This window comes from Dipodomys spectabilis, unplaced genomic scaffold (genome assembly GCF_019054845.1).
Source record: "Dipodomys spectabilis isolate Male_0828 unplaced genomic scaffold, ASM1905484v1 ptg000230l, whole genome shotgun sequence".
Lineage (NCBI taxonomy): Eukaryota > Metazoa > Chordata > Mammalia > Rodentia > Heteromyidae > Dipodomys > Dipodomys spectabilis.
Genome location: NW_024870907.1, coordinates 3,984,388 through 4,004,142, shown reverse-complemented (window position 1 = coordinate 4,004,142; position 19,755 = coordinate 3,984,388). Strand labels below are relative to the sequence as shown.

Below are 19,755 nucleotides of genomic sequence, written 5' to 3'. Positions count from 1 at the left end.
AGAACAGGAAAAGCGGGAAAACAAGGTCCAGGGAGGAAACCCTGGGGGGACGCAGGACGCGAGAGGCGCCCGCCGCGCAGGCCCCGCCCACCGGCAGGATGCTCCCACGTGACAACGGATGCCAACCGCTAACCTCTGACAGCTAACGGTCACCCTTCGTCCGCGGACACTATTGGCCCATGTCCGTGGGAGGCGCAGGCGCAAGCACGACGACCCGATTGGCTGAGCATTTCCGGGCGGCGGCCTCTGGCGGCGGCGCAGGCGCGGGCGCGGCTCCCTGATTGGCCGAGTAGGACGGTCGCGTGCAGGCCTCGTGTGGGCAGCAAGGCCGAGGTGCGGGGCGTCGCCATGCTGCGCCTCGCGGCCAAGCTGGTGGCCTTTTTCTGGAGGAGGGAGGATGCCCCTGAGGAGGAGGCCGGGCGGCCAGGACCCGAGGTTGTGGAAGGTGCGTGCAGGGCGGGCCGGGTCTGCGGAGCCCCGCGGCGGGCGGCCCGCGCTCGCGGCCGCGCGTGGAACGGGGTGTGAGGGGCGCGGGCTGCGGCTCGCTCGTTCCTAACACAGACTCCGCGTCTCCCGCTGAACGCGGCGGCTCGCGAGCCCCGGGTCGCACTCGAGGGTCTGCAGCCTGGCCGCGCACCTCGTCTGCTGCCACTGTGCTGTGCAGGGGCCGCGGGGGGACCTTGGGGCCGCGCCTGGCCGGGACGTGGGGGGGGACCCCAGGGGCCGCGCCTGGCCGGGACGTGGGGGGGGGGGGGACCCTGGGGCTGCTCCTGGCCAGGACGTGGGGGGGGACCCCAGTGGCTGCTCCTGGCCGGGACGTGGGGGGGGACCCCAGTGGCTGCTCCTGGCCGGGACGTGGGGGGGGACCCCAGGGGCCGCGCCTGGCCGGGACGTGGGTGGGGGACCCGAGGGGCCGCGCCTGGCCGGGACGCGGGGGGACCCGAGGGGCCGCGCCTGACCGGGACGTGGGGGAGGACCCTGGGGCTGCGCCTGGCCAGGACGTGGGGGGACCTGAGGGGCCGCGCCTGGCCAAGACGAGGGGGGGACCCGAGGGGCCGCGCCTGGCCGGGACGCGGGGGGACCCCAGTGGCTGTGCCTGGCCGGGACGTGGGGGGGGACCTGAGGGGCCGCGCCTGGCCAAGACGAGGGGGGACCTGAGGGGCTGCGCCTGGCCGGGACGCGGGGGGACCCGAGGGGCCGCGCCTGGCCAAGACAAGGGGGGGACCCCAGGGGCCGTGCCTGGCCGGGACGTGGGGGGGGGACCCCAGTGGCTGCGCCTGGCCGGGACGTGGGGGGACCCGAGGGGCCACGCCTGGCTGGGCCGCGGGGGGACCCCAGGGGCCGCTTCTGGCCGGGACGCGGGGCTCACTCGGCTCACGCTTTGCCTGTGTTCCAGTGCTCTGAGCTTAACAGTACTTGGTCCCCACACTTCTCCAGGCTGCCTACATAGCTGGTTTCTCCTTGTTCCTCCTGCTCGGCAGTGAACGCGGAGAGCGATGGTGCCCCGGCCTCTGTTGCTTTCCCCACCCTTTGGAGGGTAGAACAGCGGCATGCCCAAGGCTCACACCTGTAATCTTACTCTACTCAGAAGGCTGAGATCTCGGGGTCTCTATTCAAAGCCAGCAGGACCAGTTCTTGAGACTCTTATCTACAGTGAACCCGCAAAAAAGAAAAGAAAAGAAAAAGCCGGAAGGGGAGCAGTGGCTCAAGTAGTAGAGTACTAGCCTGGAGCAAAAGAGCTCATGGATAGTGTGCAGGCCCTGAGTTCAAGTCCTGCTATTGGCAATACATAAGATAGATCAAGATTGATAGCTGATAGAACAAGCAAGCAAGCCAGCCAGCTCCACAATCGAAGCCATCAGATAGCATTAGAAATGGAGTGAGCTGTTAACCACAACATGGTAAAGATCATTTGTGGGCATATGTACCAATGTCTGTAGCCCGCTATACTCGGTGATAATGGCTTCATTGGCTCTCGTTTCAGTAACTGCTTTGAGCTCTAGTTTTGTGCAGCACTAAGATTACAGGACTGTCACACAGCCTGGGTACCCAGGGGTTCTCTTGTGAAAAGTCAAAGAACAGGTGCAGAAGGACTCAAAGATAGTGGTTACAGCTGTAGTTTGTGGATGATTTAGGGTCTACACTGCTCCTGGGCCAGGCACTCCCTCCCATGCCCTCAGCCTTGTGTGTGAAGTCTTATTCTCCTGAAGTGCAGCAGCAATACACATCGGGGTTTCCCAGAAGTTTATAAAGTAATTTGTAGGATTGTACTGTCAGCCATTCGAAAGTCTTGTAGGTTGCTGTGTAAGCTGTCACTTGGCCCTCCAACAAGCTTCTGTGTAGTGACAGTAACTTTTTCCATGTTATAGATGAGAACTAACATAGAACTGTCAAAGACTAATCCCAGGGTTACACATGACAAAGAGCTAGGAATCAAATCCAGGCAATTTGGCTCTGGAGTTAGGGCTCTCGCAACCACACTCACCACCTATGGCCTCAGAGCATGGTCCTGTGCCTCAAAAACCCACAGCCCAACCACTCAGTGACAAGATCTGGGTCTCAATGTAGCCCATTGGGTTCCTGTTCCTCCTGGAGACCCATGCTTTGTTTTGTCTCTCTGGTAGAGCTCACTTTGGTGTGGCTTGCTCTTATGGCCAATGTAACCACTTCAATGATCTGTCTTAGGTGACATCAGATTGAAAACTGTGCAGGGTGTTGTGACAAGATACTGCAGCGATTATGGCATGATTGATGATTTGATCTACTTCTCCAACGATGCTGTGACTAGCAAAGTGCTTCTGAATGTTGGACAAGAAGTTATTGCAGTTGTGGAAGAAAATAAAGTGTCAAATGGACTGAAAGCAATCAGGGTGAGTTAGATCATACAGGAATAGTCTTCACCATGTCTACACCTTTGGTAGCCTCTGAGACATGCCCTTGTCTAGGGGAGAGAGAGTGCAGTAGACCTGTGAAGGAAGCTTTTGTTCTTTATAATAAAAATAGTCATTTACAAAAAAAGTCATTGCCGGATGCTCACACCTGTACTCCTAGCTACTTAGGAGGCTGAGATCTGAGGATCACGGTTCAAAGCCAGCCCGGGCAGGAAAGTCCATGAGACTCTTATCTCCAATAACCACTAGAAAACTGGAAGTGTCGCTGTGGCTTAAGTGGTAGAGCGCTTGCCTTGAGCTGAAGAGCACAGGGACAACGCCCAAGCCCAGAGTTCAAGCCCCATGACGGACCAAAAAAAAAAAGTCATTTACATCCGTCAAACATTGTAGAAACATAATTCAGAAAGTGAAGGTTGCTTATATATGTTTGTCATGGAAAATACTTTTTAGCTGTTCTTTATTCTAGTGTTTTTTCAAAAAATATTAATAATACCTGAATTGTGAAATGGTAACCCTCTGTACACTATCTTAATAACAATAAAACTATATATTTAGGGGCTGGGAAGGTGGCTCAGTGGTAGAGTGCTTGCCTTGCAAGCATGAGGCCCTGGGTTCGATTCCTCAGCACCACATAAGCAAAAAGAAAAAAGCCGGAAGTGGTGCTGTGGCTCAAGTGGTAGAGCGCTAGCCTTGAGCTAAAGAGCTGAGGGACAGCGCCCAGGCCCAGAGTTCAGGCCCCACAACTGGACCCCCCCCAAAAAAACAAAAAAACTATATATTTAAAATATTAACAATAATTATTGAAACTATAACATCTGATTTGCAAAGGCACTTTTTCTTTATCATAAAAAAATAGGGTTTGTTTTTTTGGCCAGTGTTACATTCCTGTAATCCTTGTTACTCAGGAGACCTGGTGGATCACAAGCCAGTCTAGGCAGGAAAGTCTATGAGGCTTCATCGCCAGTTAAACAGAAAAACACCGGACTGGAGAAATGGCTCAAGTGGTAGAGTACCACCTGGTAGTATCACCCCTAAAAAGGGCAGGGTTTTTTTTTTGTAGTATGAACTCTTTAAAGTATAATTGTTAAATCAGTATACAGGCTTTTTAACAGTTTAATGGTCATTAGATCAACATCCAGTAATAGTGTACTAGTTTACACTCTCAGGAGCAGAATGAGAGAGTGTCTCTTTTCTAGTGTGGGCATGATTATTGGCTATTATTGAGCTTGGAAATATTTGCCACCCTAACAAGTAAAAGGTGATCATATTTTTTTTGCTATGAGCTGTCTTTCATCCTTTGTATGTGTGTGTGGGGTGTGTGTGTGTGTGTGTGTGTGTGCGCGCGCGCGCACCTGTGTGTGTGCATGCATTAGTGCTTGTGCATGCGCACCAGTCCTGGGGCTTGAACTTAGAGCCTCACTCAGCTTTTTGACTCACAGCTGGCTATCCACCACTTCAGCCACACCTCCAAGTCTGACTTTTTTCTGGCTAGTTGGAGATAAATCTTAGATTTTTGTCTGTCCAGCTGGCTTTGAACTTCAATCCTCAGATTTCAACCTTCTAACTAGCTAGACTTACAGGCATGAGCCACCAATGCCCAGCAACTTTTTTCTCACTAATGCTTACGTATTGGTAAAATTAGAGTTTTGGTTTTTTTTTTTGTCATTGTAGTTGTTGCTGGTTTTTTTTTTTTTTTTTTTGGTGTGTGTATTGGAAGTCCTAGGGCTTGAGCTCAGGGCCTGGACACTGCCAGGAAACTTTTTTTTTTAATTTTTTTGCCAGCCCTGGGCTTGAACTCAGGGTCTGGGTGCTGTCTCTGAGCTTTTTCAGCTCTAGGCTGATGCACTACATTTGAGCCACAGCTCTATTTCTGGCTTTTTTTTTCTTTTGGTGGTTGATTGGATTATGAATCTCATGGGAACTTTTCAGCCTGGGCTGGCTTTGAACCATGATCCTCAGATCTCAGCCTTCTGAGTAGCTAGGATTACAGGTATAAATAATTGTCATCCAGCAACTTACATTTTTTTTTTTTTTTTTTGCGGTTGTGGGGTTTGAAATCAGGGCCTGGGCACTGACTGAGCTCTTTTGCTCAAGGCTAGCACTCTACCACTTTGAGCCACAACACCACTTCTGGTTTTCTGGTGATACCCAGCTACTTTAATAGTTTTTTGTTTTGTTTTTTGGCCAGTCCTGGGCTTGTACTCAAGGTCTGGGCACTATCCCTGAACTTCTTTTGCTCAAGGCTAGCACTCTACCACTTGAGCCACAGTGCCACTTCCAGCTTTTTCTACTTATGTTGTACTGAGGAATCAAACCCAGGGTTTTATGCATGCTAGGCAAATACTCTACCACTAAGCCACATTCCTAGCCCCTATAGTTTTTAAAAATGTAATTGTATATGTGTAATCTTTTCTATGTGGATTTTTTGACAGTACTTAGGATTAGAACTCAGAGCGTCATACTTGATAGCAGGCACTCTACCACTTGAGCTATCTTCCAGCGCATTTTTATGCTGGTTATATTCATAGTAGGGTCTCAGTTGATGCCTAGGCTAGCCTTGGCTGTTGGCCTTTGACTTGTGCTTCTCCATGTTGCTAGGGATGGCAGGCTTACAGCGCTGTACCCAGTCATAGGTTAAGAAAGAGATCTCTCAAACTTTTATGCCTAGGCTGGCTTCAAACCACAGTCCCTTGATATCTGCCTTCCAAGTAACTAGAATTATCGGCTTGAGCCATGTCTGGCTCCACATGTATTTTTAAATTTTAATGTTATTATAAAGATGATATACAGGAGTCAGGTTTATGGGTAAATTTCCTTTGTAAATTTCTCCTTTTGTCTTCCATTACTTCCCTCTATTCCAGTCCCTCCCTCCTGACTCCACCCACAAGTTGTATAGTTTACTTTGATCTGTGTCCAGTGAGCTCCACTGCTGCACTTTTTTTTAAACCCTTTTTCCCTTGAGTTGTGTACCTGACTCCACAACCTCCTGAAGATATGCACGTAAATATACCATACATAAAGAAAGACAGAAGCCGGGCACTGGTGGCTCACACCTGTAATCCTAGCTACTCAGAAGGCTGAGATCTGAGGATCATGGTTCAAAGCCAGCCCAGGCAGGAAAGTCTGTGAGACTTTTATTGCCAATTAACCACCAGAAAACTGGAAGTGGCACTGTGGCTCAAGTGGTAAAATGCTAACCTTGAGCTGAAGAGTTGAGAGACAGCACCCAAGCCCAGAGTTCAAGCCCCGCGACCGAACCCCCTCCCCCCCAAAAAGAGAAACAAAATCATCAACAAAATTAAAAAAATTATAAAGAGGTCTCTTGTTTCCATATATTAGAGTTCATTTTGATATATATAGTATATAAATGTAAAGAGGCACAAAGGCATTGCTTCTTTGTGTTTCTCTCCTGAGTCTCTTCTTTTGGTTTCACTGTATATGCGTATCTAGAATTCTGTGTAACTTATCATATCCTGGTGTATTAGATCTAATTTCTACATATCAGAACATGTGTTGATTGACTCTGAGCTTGGCTTAACCCACTCAACATGATTTGTTTTAGTTCTATCCATTTCCCTGTAAATGACATCATTTTATTTTCTAAAGGCTATATAAAATTCCATTGTATAAAAGTACCACATTTTTTGGATCCCCCCATCAATTATGCGGCATCTGGGCTGTTTCCATATCTTGGCTATTGTGAATAGTGTAGAAATGAACACAGATGAGCAGGTGTTTATCATTTCCTAGCTCATGATGATCAGGATAGATGCCCAGGAGTAGTATGGCTGGATCATAGGGAAGGTCTATATTTAGTTTTTTGAGGAACCTCCAGACTCTTGTCCAGAGTGGTCAAACTAATTTACATTCCCATCAACAGTGCAGTAAAGTTCCTTTTCCTCCTCATTTCTGCCATCATTTGTTACTGGGATCCACAATGTTGGCCGATCTAACTAGATGAGATGGAATCTCAGAGTTGTTTTGATTTGCATTTCCTTTTCCATGTGTATTTTGACTCCTTGGACTTGTTCCACTTCTCATTACAAATGCTTATTTTCCTTTGAAAATTATTTGTTGTTGACATCTAAGTATTTAATCTGTCTGGCATGTACTGTGGTACATAGACTGAGAGTTGGAGCAAGGTATTATGTGTGTGCGTGCATGTGCATGTGTGTGTGTGTGTGCGCGCGCGCTCACGCATGCATGTGTGTGCATGTTGGTCCTGGGGCTTGAACTCAGAGCCTGAGTTTTTTGCTCAAGGCTCATGTTCCACCACTTGAGCTACAGCTTCACTTTTGGCTTTCTAGTGGTTAATTGGAGATAGGAGACTCAGGGACTTTCCTGCCTGGGCTGGCTTTGAACTGCAGTCCTTAGAATTCAGCCTCTTGCGTAGCTAGGATTTTAGGCAGGAGCCACCAGCATCTGGCTAGACATTTCTTTTCTAATGGTTAGTAAGTTACCCTGCTTAGGAGTCTACTTTGGCAAGTCTCTTTGTATGCACCTGCATTCTTCAGACACAGAGCTGTGCTCCTGGTACTGGTCTTGTGAGCCCCAGCAGGTGGCCCATCCGTTGTCATACATGGTAGGCAGGTTTCTTTTTGTTGCCCTTATTTGTAAATGGATTGTTCTGGCTGTTCACATGTTATGAATGAATTTTATAATCTTCACTATTATTAAGCTTCTACTCTGACTTGCTTTGGTTGGCACTGGGTTTGTGAATACCACATAGGATTATTGACATTTAGTCATTGTAGAAACTTCTCCAACCATAAAAATTATGTCTATCCACTTACTCAAGGTTTGTTTTTTATTTACAGTTTAGAGATTTTTCTCATGAGGACTACAAATGCCTTGTTATGGTTTTATTTGCAAGAATTTTTTGTTCCTTTATGATTATAATTTTATATGGCACTTTGAAATTAATATTTTTCTTACTACAAAGTAAAGCTATTGATCTCTAGTAACATTTGGAAACTGGAAATTATTGAGCTTGTAACTACATTTTTAGTACTTGGGTTTGAACTCAAGGCTTGTTCTTGCTAGGCAGGTGTTCTGCCACTAAACTGCTTTTCTGGTCCTTTATTGTGCTGGTTATTTTTGAGATAGGGTCTCCTTTCCTGTCCAGGCATGCACCTGGACTTTGATTCACCTATTTTAGGCTTAGCTGGGATGATAGATGCAATCTGCCATGTCCAGCTTTTTCTGTTGAGACTTGGAATCTCAGGAATGTCTCTAGGCTGAGCTGGAACCATGATCCTCCTGATCTCAGCCTCCCACAAAGGTAGGATGACTGGTGTGTACCATTACACCCCACTAAGGATTGAGAGAGTCTTGTGAACCTTTCTGCCCAGGTTGTGCTTAAACTAGCCTTGAACTGTGATTTTTCCAGTTCTCAACTTCCCAAGTAGTCTAGGACTACAGGAAAGACCTCAGTTTTATCTTTTTTTTTTTTTAAGGCTTGAGCTTTATGTGTCTCTGATCACTTAAAATAATATATATCAAATGAACTCTAGGAAATGGAATTAGGAATTTTTTCTTGGTTGTTTTTGTTTTTTCGTTTGTTCATTTATCTGTCTTTTGGAGTTTAAGGGAAAGCACAGAAATAGAGGGACAAATGGTGAGAAAATGCAGCATTGGTCCTCACTAGACAATACGTTGAAAATAAACTATAAAACTTGAGGGGGGTACTGGATGGAAAAATGGAGTAAGGAAAGGGGTGACATTGTCCAAAAACAAATGTATTCTTTACCTGCCTTATGTAACTGTAACCCCTCTGTACATCACCTTTATAATAACAATAAAAAGGATTTTTTTTGGTCACACATGGGTCTTGAACTCTGGGCCTAAACACTGTCCCTCAGCTCTTCAGCTCAAGGCTAGTGCTCTACTACTTGAGTCACTGCACCACTTCTGGTTTTCTGAGTGGTTTAGTGGAGATAAGAGTCTCACGGATTTTCCTGCCTGGGCTGGCTTTGAACCTCCATCCTCCGATCTCAGCCTCCTGAGTAATTAGTATTACAGGCATGAGCCACTGGCACCCAGCTTAAAATAAATGATTTTTAAAAGAACACTAATTTGTTCTAAAAAAAATAAGGCTTGAGCTATGCTTTGTTGCTATTATAGTTGATAAGTGCCATCTGAAGGCTTGTCTGATGTTTTTGTTTTTAGCAATATTGGAGTTTAAACTCAGAGTCTAAACCTTGCTATGCAGGTGATCTACTACTTGAATGATGTCCCAGAGCTGTTTTTTTGGTGTTTTGATATAGGCTCTCACTGTGTAGCATTAGCTAAAGATCTTCCTGCCTCAGCTTCCCATAGATTAGGCTTATAGGTGGGTACCACACCTGTAATTCCAGCACTTGAGAGGCTGAAGCATGAGTATTGTGAATGCAAGACCAGCCTGCACTATATACTGAAACCCTGTGTCAGAATAATAATAATAAGGACCAGGGTATGGCCCAAGTAGTAGAGCATCTTCCTAGTAAGTGTGAGGCATGAGGTCAAACCCCAGTACTACCAACCAAAAATGTAATACATGTAAAAATAATTCAGATTCTAAAATTACATTAAATTCATTAACTACTAGCAGGATATGAAGGTGTGGTTGTTTAAATCTATTAAAACTAAATTTCAATGATTAAAACTAAAAATGCAAAAAAAAAACCCCTAAACTTTGAAATTAGCTCCACAGATTCATAATCAGTTTGCTAATATTTTGTGTGCTAAACGTAGCTAGTAATTGCCAAGTAAGGCAAATACAGGATATTCCTATTGTCTCAGAAAGCCCTGTGCAGCCCTGGCATGGGTGCTGTGCTGTGAAAAGCAGCACATCTCCCTGTGCTACTCACCCCCATTTCACTGTGCTTTCAGTCTGGGTCATCCAACTTATTGACGGATATCTTTCCATTTGTTTGGGTCTATTTTTTTCTTCATCAGTAGTTAATAGTTTTTAGTGTACAAATCTTACATCTCTTTGGTTAAATTGATTCCTAGGTATTCTGTATCTTTTGCTTTTTTTTTTTTTTTTTTGGTCGGCCATGGGGCTTGAACTCTGGGCCTGGGCGCTGTCCTTCAGCTCTTCACCTCAAGGTGAGCGCTCTACCACTTGAGCTACAGCGCCACTTCCAGTTTTCTGGTGGTTTATTGGAGATAGGAGTCTCAGGGTCTCTCCTGCCTGGGCTGGCTTTGAACCACGATCCTCAGATCTCAGCCTCCTGTGTAGCTAGGATTACAGGCGTGAGCCACCAGCGCCCGGCTTCTTTTGCTTTTTTGATCCACCAGATTTTACATGAAGGTGCTAAAGATTCCATATGCCAAAAGCCTCCAAATCAAAGGCAATAAATGAGTTTGGTTGAGTAGCAGGATACAAAATCAGCATACAAAAACTAGTTTTATTTCTGTGTGCTTCCAGGAAAAATATCTGGAAAGGAAATTGAGCCTCAAAAAGAACAGAATGAGGGCTGGGAAGTTGGCTCAGTGGTAGAGCGCTTGCCTTGCATGCCTGAGGCCCTGGGTTCGATTCCTCAGCACCACATAAGCAAAAAGAAAAAACCGGGAAGTGGCGCTGTAACTCAAGTGGTAGAGCGCTAGCCTTGAGCCGAAGAGCTGTGGGACAGCGCCCAGGCCCAGAGTTCAGGCCCCACGACCGGACCCAAAAAAAAAGAAAAGAAAAGAAAAAGAACAGAATGAGCCAGATGCCAGTGACTTACACCTGTAATTCTATCTACTCAGGAGACTGAGATTAGATCACAGTTCAAAGCTAGCCTGAGCAGGAAAGTCTCTGAGAATCTTATCTCAACTACCAGAAAGCTGTTAAGTGGAGTTATGGCTCAGATGGTAGAACGCTAGCCTTGAGCACAAAAGCTTAGGGACATTGCCTAGGTCCCAAGTTCAAGCTCCAGTACTGGCACAAAGTCTGTGAGATCATTATCTCCAATTAAACAGAAAAATGTTGGATTGGAAGCATGATTCAAGTGATAAGAGCACCCATTAGTCATGAAAGAGAGGTGAGAGCCATGAGGCCCTGAGTTCAAGCCATAGTACTGGCATACTCATATACACATGAACACAGACACACACACGTGCACACACACAATATGTAGGCTTGGTATAGTGACATATATCTATAATCCCAGCTCTCAAGAGGGAGAGTATGAAGATAATCATGAGTCTATAAGGTGTCTAGCCTGAGCCCCAAGCCATCTATGAACAGATATTAATTTTACTTCTTTTCTAATTTAGATGTCTTCTTTTTTTTTCCTGATTGCTTTCATGTAGACTTCTAGTACAATGTAGAAAAGAAGTGGTAAGAATGGGTATCCTTGCTTTGTACCTTAACCTAAGGGAAATGCTTTCTATCAACATTGGGTTGATGTGCATTTGTGGTCTTTTCCTAGTTTATTCCTTTATTCTTAGTTTATTGAGTATTGTAATTGTGAAGGGGTGTTTAATTTTGTCAAATGCTTTTCCTGCATCAAATGATATGATCAGTGATCATTTTCTTCATCTTATCAATATATTGACTTGAGTTTCATATATTTTGAACCACTTTGGCAATCTGGGACAAATCCCACTTGATTACAGTTTCTAGTATATCTTCACATATTTCCTCACTCCGCTTGCCAATATTTTGTTGATTTTTGCATTGGTTTTCATAACAGATTACTAATAGGGCCTGTTTTCCCCAAAATGTATGAGTTGAAATTAATTTCCCAAGGTGATAATATTGGTATGTGAGGTCTCTCTGGGTTTATTGGGCCATGAAGGCAGAGCTCTGATGAATAGGATTCATGCCCTTATGAAAGTGACCCCAGAGAGGTCCCTCATCCTTCCGGAGGAAGGATGTGAATCAAAGTAGTTCCTACCCAGACCCCAAATCTGTCACCCTTTGATCTTGGGCTTCCCAGCCCAAATGACTAAGAGGGATATGGGCCTGTAGTTTCCTTTTCTTACTCTTCTTATATAGCGGGTTAAAGAATGATTTGTTTTCTTGCAGGTGGAAGCTGTGTCTGATAAATGGGAAGATGACAGCAAAAACCAGGATCAAGGGCTGACAGACTCCAGCCCCCGTGCGCTGATTGGCTGTGTGACTTCCTTGATGGAAGGCGCTGGCTACATCAATCAGACCACATACTTCTCTCTGGAGAGTGTGTGTGAAGGTAGCCAGATGTTTCTTTTTCACGTTTTAAATTAGGGTTTATGTTTTGTAAAGGACGACTTTTGTTGTTGTTGTTGTTGTTGTTGGTCGTGGGGCTTGAACTCTGGGCCTGAGCGCTGACCCTCAGCTCTTCAGCTCAAGTGAGCGCTCTACCACTTGAGCTACAGTGCGCTTCCAGTTTTCTGTTGGTTTATTGGAGATAAGAGTCTCACGGACTTTCCTGCCTGGGTTGGCTTTGAACCATGATCCTCAGATCTCAGTCTCCTGAGTAGCTAGGATTATAGGCGTGAGCTACTGGGGTGCCTGGCTGTAAAGGACTTCTTAATGGGTTAGGTTTAAGATAACTACGTATTGATTGAAAGAATCAGGTTGAATGCCTGCCTCTGTAGGTGTTCCTTTGCAATTGGCTCAGAGGTTCACTGTTTAAATTCACATTTTCATTTGTGAATAGTCACTAGGGTCTGAGTAGTTGTCCTGTCCATAAGATTGCTGAGTTACTGATCTCATCTGAAAGTAGTACATTAGTCCAAGAACACTTTTTTTTTTTCCAGCCCTGGGCTTGAACTCAGGGCCTGAGCACTGTCCTTGAGCTGTTTTTGCTCAAGGCTAGCGCTCTTACCACTTGAGCCACAGTGCCACTTCTGGCTTTTTCTGTTTATGTGGTCCTGAGGAGTTGAACCCAGGGCTTCATGCATGCTAGGCAAGCATCCTATTACTAAGCCACCTTCCCAGCCCTAAGAACACTCCTAAATTACTTCACACATTTTAAAATAGGGCTTGGGATTACCTTATACCTTTCTTTTTCTTTCTTTCTTTTTCTTTTCTTTTTTTTTTTTTTTTGCCAGTCCCGGGCTTGAACTCTGGGCCTGGGTGCTGTCCCTTAGCTATTCGGCTCAAGGCTAGAGTTCTACCACTTGAGCCATAGTTCCACTTCCAGCTTTTTTTTTTTTTTCCTGTTTATGTGGTGCTTGAGGAAGGGAACCCAGGGCCTCATGCATGTAAGCCAAGCACTCTACCACTGAGCCAACTTCCCAGCCCTACCTTATACCTTTCTATAAGTGTATCTGCTTTTAAATACATTTGTTTTCAGCTGACTTAAAGGTTTTCTTTGTTTTTTCTTTTTGTCATTCATGGGGCTTGAACTTTGGGCCTGGACGCTATCTTTAGCCTAAGGCTAGCACTTGACCACTTGAGCCACAGTGCCACTTCAGGTTTTCTGGTGGTTTATTGGAGATAAGAGTCTTATGGATTTTGCTGCCTGGCCTGGCTTTGAACCCTGATCCTCAGATCTCAACTTTTTGAATAGCTAGGATTACAGGCATGAGCCACTGGCACCTGGCTTGTTTTTTAATTTTTTAATCATTTTTATAAAGGTGATATACAGATGTGCTACAGTTAGATAAGTCAGGAAAATAGTACTTGTTGTTGTTCTTGTAGGCTTGAACTCATGGTCTGGGTGCTGTCCCTGGGCTCTTTTTCTCAAGGATAGCATCCTACCATTTTGAGCCATAGCAACACTTCCAGATTTCTGGTGGTTAATTGGAGATAGGAGTAAAGTTTCACGGACTTTTCTGCCTGGGCTGGCTTTGAAGCACGATCCTCAGATCTCAGCTTTCTGTGTAGCTAGGATTACAGTCCACCAACATCCAGCTTAAAGTTTTATTTATATGAATAATGATTTTGTTGATGTCATTCATTAGGTTAATTCAACAGCTGTTTGCTGTGTTCTTGCTTCCTATGGTGGTGAGTATAGAACTAGACAGTGGAGAAGAAGATCAGAGAGAACTCTTCATCCATGGAAAAAATATGTATAGCGCAGACAGGGAGGGAATGGGAAGCGCTACTGGGGGAGGTGCTTTCTGAGCTGCGTAGCACTGTGCTACATGTTAAAAGATGAATAGGAGCAGGGTTTCCTGTTGCTTTAAGCATAGTCAGCTGCTATGTGGCCAGGGGAACAGGGATAGTTGCTAGACCTGGGATTTTGAAATCTGTCCTATCAAGGGAACACTTAATTCTGCAGAAAGTTGCATGCATTTATGTGGGCCCCTCACACATGAGCAGAAAGGCATTCTCAGGACAGATGGGAGTTGTTCTGAGTTGGAGAAGATAGGAATGTTTCTGACAATACTGACAGGAGGTGTAGACAAGAAGGTTTACCTGGAAGAGTAAAGAAAAGCTCAGACTGAAGGATTTCCTCTTACTGAAAAACTCAGCTTAGGCACAGTAGATTGCTCTCAAGGCTATGTTATACTCAGAGATGTGAAAATTGCTGTTAAAATGTATTGATCATATTAAAAGAACATTCATGTGAAAAAACGCATGAAAACAGGAATCTGAAGCAGATGTCAGAATATTTTTACGAAGATCTAGGGAATACAGAATTGTCTGCCTGAGGCTTCTTTGGAGGCTCATCCTCTGTGGATGAGTAGCACTGTGTGGCTGAGAGTCACCACAGATAGCCTGAGAGGTCATGGCTTTGCTCATAAAACTTTGATAAGCTAGACCTAAAGGTGAAACAAGGAAGAATTGGTCTGTTTTTAATTTCCTTCCTGAAAAGTCAGAAGATACTTACTTTCTCCCAACATTAACTCACCAAATACTAGCGCCTTACTATGACAGGCACTGCTTCACAGGATTCCCATGTTGATGTCCTGTCCTATGTCCTTATGGATGTAGGGAAAACTCAGGCTGAAGAAGATGCTGTCCTCTATCACCCCATTCCTCCCACACAGGCTGGAGATGGAGACCTGCAAGGGTAGGGCTGCATGACCATTACTGGAACTGTGCAGTCAAAAGTGCACATCTCAACACTTGCCATGCTGGCCTGGCGGAGCAGTAAGACTGAGTACAAGCAGCATGCCTGGAAGCTTAGGCTCTGTGAGGAGCTGCCTTGGTGGCTACTGTCTCTCCCTCAATGCCGTCATGGCCCAGCTCATGCCTCCACCCCATGCTGGTACAAACTCAGTACTTCCTAGTACTTCCTCATTGCTGATATTTTTCTGGAAAAAAAATCTTTCAGTATCCTAATTTCTTAATATAATTGCCTGGGTAATTCATCAAAGTTGCATTTGTCCTTTTAATATCTTTATAAACTCAAACAAATTGCCGACTATCTCTTTTTTGTGTGTGCAGGCCCTGGGACTTGAACTCAGTGCCTGGGCGCTCTCTTTGAGCTTTTGTGCTCAAAGCTAGCACTCTACCGCTTGAGCCACAGTTCCACTTCTGGCTTTCTTGGTAATTAGTTGGAGATGAAAGTCTGACAAAGGAGCTGTGTGCTGATAGATCATGCTGGAGCTAGAGCTCATCTCAGCAGGCTGAGATCTGAGGATCCTGGTTCAAAGCCACCAGGGCGGTAAAGTCCTTGAGACTATTATTTGCAGTTAACCACCAAAAATAAACGGAAATGGAGCTGTGGCTCAAACTGATAGAGTGCTAGGCTTGAGTACAAAAGCTCAGGGATAGTACATAAGCACTGAGTTCAAGTCCCATGATGACCTGTCATAAAAAAGTCTTATGGAAGCTGGGTGCTGGTGGCTCACCCTATAATCCTAGCTATTCAGGAGGCTGAGATCTAAGGATCGCAGTTCAAAGCCAGCCTGTGCAGCAAAGTCCATGAGACTCTTTCTCCAATAAAAACCACTAGAAAACCAGAAGTAGCGCTGTGGCTCAAGCAGTAGAGCACTAGCCTTGAGCTGGAGCTGAGAGACAATGCCCAGGCCCAGAGTTCAAGCCCCATGACAGACCCAAAAAAAAAAAAATGTCTTATGGGCTTTCCTGCAAGGGCTGGCTTCAAACCATGAACCTCAGATCTCAGCCTCCTCAGCAGCTAGGATTATTATCATCCATAATCTGGCTCCCAGCTAGACTGACTGATTATTTTTGAACATGTAGGTTTACCCAGTTTCATTGATCCTATTAGAAAATACCAGCCAGGCTCATGTCTGTAATCCTAGCTGCTCAGAAGACTGAAATCTAAGGATTAAGGTTGGAAGCCAGGCTTGAGCAGGAAAGTCCTTATGACACTTATTTCCAGTTCACCACCAAAGAGCCAGTAGTAGAGCTGTGGCTCAAGTGGTAGAGCACTAGTTTTGAGCACAAAAGCTCAGGGACAGTGCTTAGGTTTTAAGGTCAAGCCACAAAATCGGCGCACCCACTTGCAGGCGCGCGCACACACACACACCAGCTAAATTAAAAGTAGTGGCTTACTTAGCAAGCTTGAGGTCCTGAGTTTATCACAGTTCTTCAAAATAATAACATATATATATATATATATATAAACATATATATATATATATATATCACTGGGTTGCTATTTCTTACAAGGAAGGATGCAGGGAGTGTGATGGCAATTGATTGGAATATAGCATTAACATTCAGAAATGTAACAAATCCTTTCTATATAACTATTAAAAGCAAAAAAATGTTTTTCTTTAAAGTCAGATGCTGGTAACTCAGACTTAAAACCTTAGCTGCTCAGGAGGCTGAGACCCTGAGGATTATGGTTCAAAGTCAGCTTGGAAAGAGTAGTTGTGAGACTGTATCTCCAAAATAATGAGAAAAAGCAGGTCTGGAAAGCATGATTCAAGTGGTAGAACACCAGCTGAGCAAGTAAGCCAATTGAGCATGAGGCTCTGAGTTTAATACTGCCAAAATAAAAAGTAACGGGCTTCATTGAAGGATTTTTCACACAAGTTGTATATTCTCAGGTCCAATCACAGACCATCACATAAACTCTATACTGTGCATCCAGTTTTTTTTTTTTATCATTCCCCCATTGCTTTTATGGCTATTTGCAATCTCTGTTCTCAATGACTACAATGTGTAAAATGTATCAAAAACTAAAAATATTGGTTCAATGTTTATTAAATACTTTTGGTTTAGCATTTCTGACCAAAATAGAACCAAAATATAAAGGGCTAACTTTAAAAAAAAAAAAAAAAAAAAAAGCTGGACTGCCCAGCAAGCTCAAAACCCAGAGTTCAAATTCTGGTACTACCAAAAAAGAAAAACCATCACAGGATCCTGTGCTGCTTTACAAAGAGCTCTTAGGGGTGTGAGCATTTGGAAGGTTCAGATGGTAAGGGCCCCAAAGAGAGCCAGCAGTGTCTGTTGACCTGTTACCTTTAGCTTGTTATTCCTTTGGTCTTGGGAGTTTTGTGGTTCAGTTTATGGTGGAGTCAGGAGAAGGCGATGGCTGTCTGCTACTTATTTCTCTGGCATACCTCTATTAGTTGAGCTGACAGCTCCACCTGTGCCTACACTTGCTGGATCCTAGAAGTTTCCACCAAAGGACTCCAGCTCTGCTCACTTTATCACAGTTGTTGGTTCCTTGGGGGAGGGGGTGTTTTTTTTCAGGGGGTGGTATGTTTTGTGGGGACCTATGGATAATATGCTGAATAGGCGATTGGTGTGGGAGTACCTCTCTCCTGTATGCTACAGATTCTGTCTTAAAACTTTGCTTTTTTAACCAGGATCCATCTAGAAGAGAATTGAGGGTGACAAACTTGTTTCTGACAGAAGTAGAGTGTATTATTAAAATGCTCCAGTAGAACAGAAATGCTCTGTTTATAACCTCCTCAGCGTGTACTGCATACATGAGTACCACTAAAACCTTTCCTTGGCCATTTCAGGTTTTCAGCCATGTAAAGGAGACTGGGTGGAGGCTCAGTACTGGATACGCCCAGGAACGTGGAGCAGCGAGGCTGTCTCAGTGAAGCCACTGAGATACAAGCGCGTTGACAAGGTAATGTGCTAGTGAATGGCTCCTCACATGCTTCTGCACGCTTGGCTGCAAGCAGTTACTTTCATGGCCCAGATCTTGGAGGTGCTAAGAACTGTATTAGGATAAAGCTCAGTCTTGGCCTGTGTCCCTAAGGAGGTATAGGCAACTCAGTATATTCAGATAAGGAAGGTCTAAGTTACAGTGGGTATGTTAAAGTATTCTAAGGACCAAACACAGATGACTAGGGTTTGAGGTAATGAGGTGAGAGGGATGTGTGACTGGGCTTCCTTGTAAGCTAGTATGATGAGGGGAGGGGGGTGGGAATGAGGAAGTACTGAGTTTGTAACAGGGTAAGGTGGAGGCATGAGCATTGAGGGAGAGACAGTGGCCACCAAGGCAGCCCCTCACAGAGCCTAAGCTTCCAGGCATGCTGCTTGTACTCAGTCTTACTGGCTCCGCCAGGCCAGCATAGCAAGTATTGAGACGTGCACTTTTGTCTGCACAGTTCCAGCAATGGTCATTCAGCCCTACCCTTGCAGGTCTCCATCTCCAGCCTGTGTGGGAGGAATGGGGTGATAGAGGACAGCATCTTCTTCAGCCTGGACTCCCTGAAGTTGCCTGAGGGGTACACGCCGCGGAGACATGACATTGTCAGCGCTGTGGTGGTGGAGAGCAGCCAGTCCTGCTATGTCTGGAGAGCACTTTGCATGACTCCTGTGAAAAGGTGGTAATGAGAATGTGTTGCTTTGGGAGGTAAAAGTGGCTGCCTAGCAAGCATGAAGCCCTAGTACTGTACAGCTCCAAAACAAGGTCTGACTTAAGAGTACTTTGAAGTGTCACAGTCAAGGCTGTGTAGTGCTTCCATTCACAGGCTGCAAACGCTGATCTGTAAGAGCATATTGCCTAGTAACATTGCAGCCTGCTCAAGTCTGTAAGTGCACTGTGGTGTTCACGCAAGACAGAATCACTTAAGGACACATTTCTCAGGACATAGCTCTGTTGTTTGTATATGTGTGGTTGTGTGTGTGTGTGCACATGTGCATGATGGCCCTGGGCTTAAACTCAGGTCCTGCACGTTGCTTCTGGGCTTTTTTATTTTTCATTTTATTTTTTTTTACTAAAGGCTGTTGTTCTACCACTTGAGCCATAGTTCTACTTCTGGCTTTTTTAGGTTAATTGGAGATAAGACTCTCACAGACTTTTCTACCCAGACTGGTTTTTGGCCTTGATCCTCAGATCTCATCTTCCTTAGTAGCTAATACTACAGGTGTGAGGCTCTGGTACTCAGCCAAGACTGTATTTTAATAAGCCAGCATACAAGACATGTCAAGTCCTGTGTTGACTGGTGAAGAAGAACATGCCTTCTAGAGGGTAGCTTCATAGTTAAAGTGAGGTCAATCCTTATTCTTTTTTTTGGTCCTGTTGTGGGGGTCTGAACTCTGGGCCTGGGCACTGTCCCTCAGCTCTTCAGCTCAAGGCTAGCGCTCTACCACTTGAGCCACAGGTCACTTCTGGCTTTCTTTTTGTTTATATGGTGCTGAGGAATCGAACCCAGGGCCTCATGCATGCAAGGCAAGCGTTTTACCACTGAGCCACCTTCCCAGCCCAATCCTTATTCTTTTAAAAAATGTTTATTCTTATTTTAATTGTTATTAGAAAGATGATGTGCTGAGGGCTTACAGTTACATAAGTCAGGTAAAGAGTACATTCCTTTTTGGACATTGTTACCCTTTTCCTCTTTCCCAGTTTTTCTCTCCCATCCTTACACACAAGTTATGTAGTTCATAGTGTCTGCTGAGTACCACTGCTGCATTTGTTTCCCATCCATTTCTGTGCCTTTCCCTTACACTTAACCCTTATTCTTTTCTTCTTCTTCTTCTTCTGCCTGTCCTGGTCCTTGAACTTTGGGCCTGGGTACTGTCCCTAGGTTCCTTTTGCTCAAGGCTAGCACTCTACCACTTGAGCTACAGCACCACTGCTGGCTT

General features: G+C 45.1%; 1 protein-coding gene across 1 annotated transcript in view; it reads left to right on the top strand.

Annotated features, from left to right (window-relative positions):
* Positions 1-348: 348 nt before the first annotated feature.
* Mov10l1 (Mov10 like RISC complex RNA helicase 1) overlaps positions 349-19,755 on the top strand; it is an 82,037-nt gene continuing 62,630 nt past the window's right edge. Inside the window, exons 1-5 of the mRNA XM_042697922.1 lie at positions 349-445; positions 2,686-2,870; positions 11,887-12,049; positions 17,679-17,791; positions 18,310-18,494. Coding sequence (XP_042553856.1) covers positions 349-445; positions 2,686-2,870; positions 11,887-12,049; positions 17,679-17,791; positions 18,310-18,494 — 743 coding nt within the window. The remainder of the gene's footprint in view (positions 446-2,685; positions 2,871-11,886; positions 12,050-17,678; positions 17,792-18,309; positions 18,495-19,755) is intronic.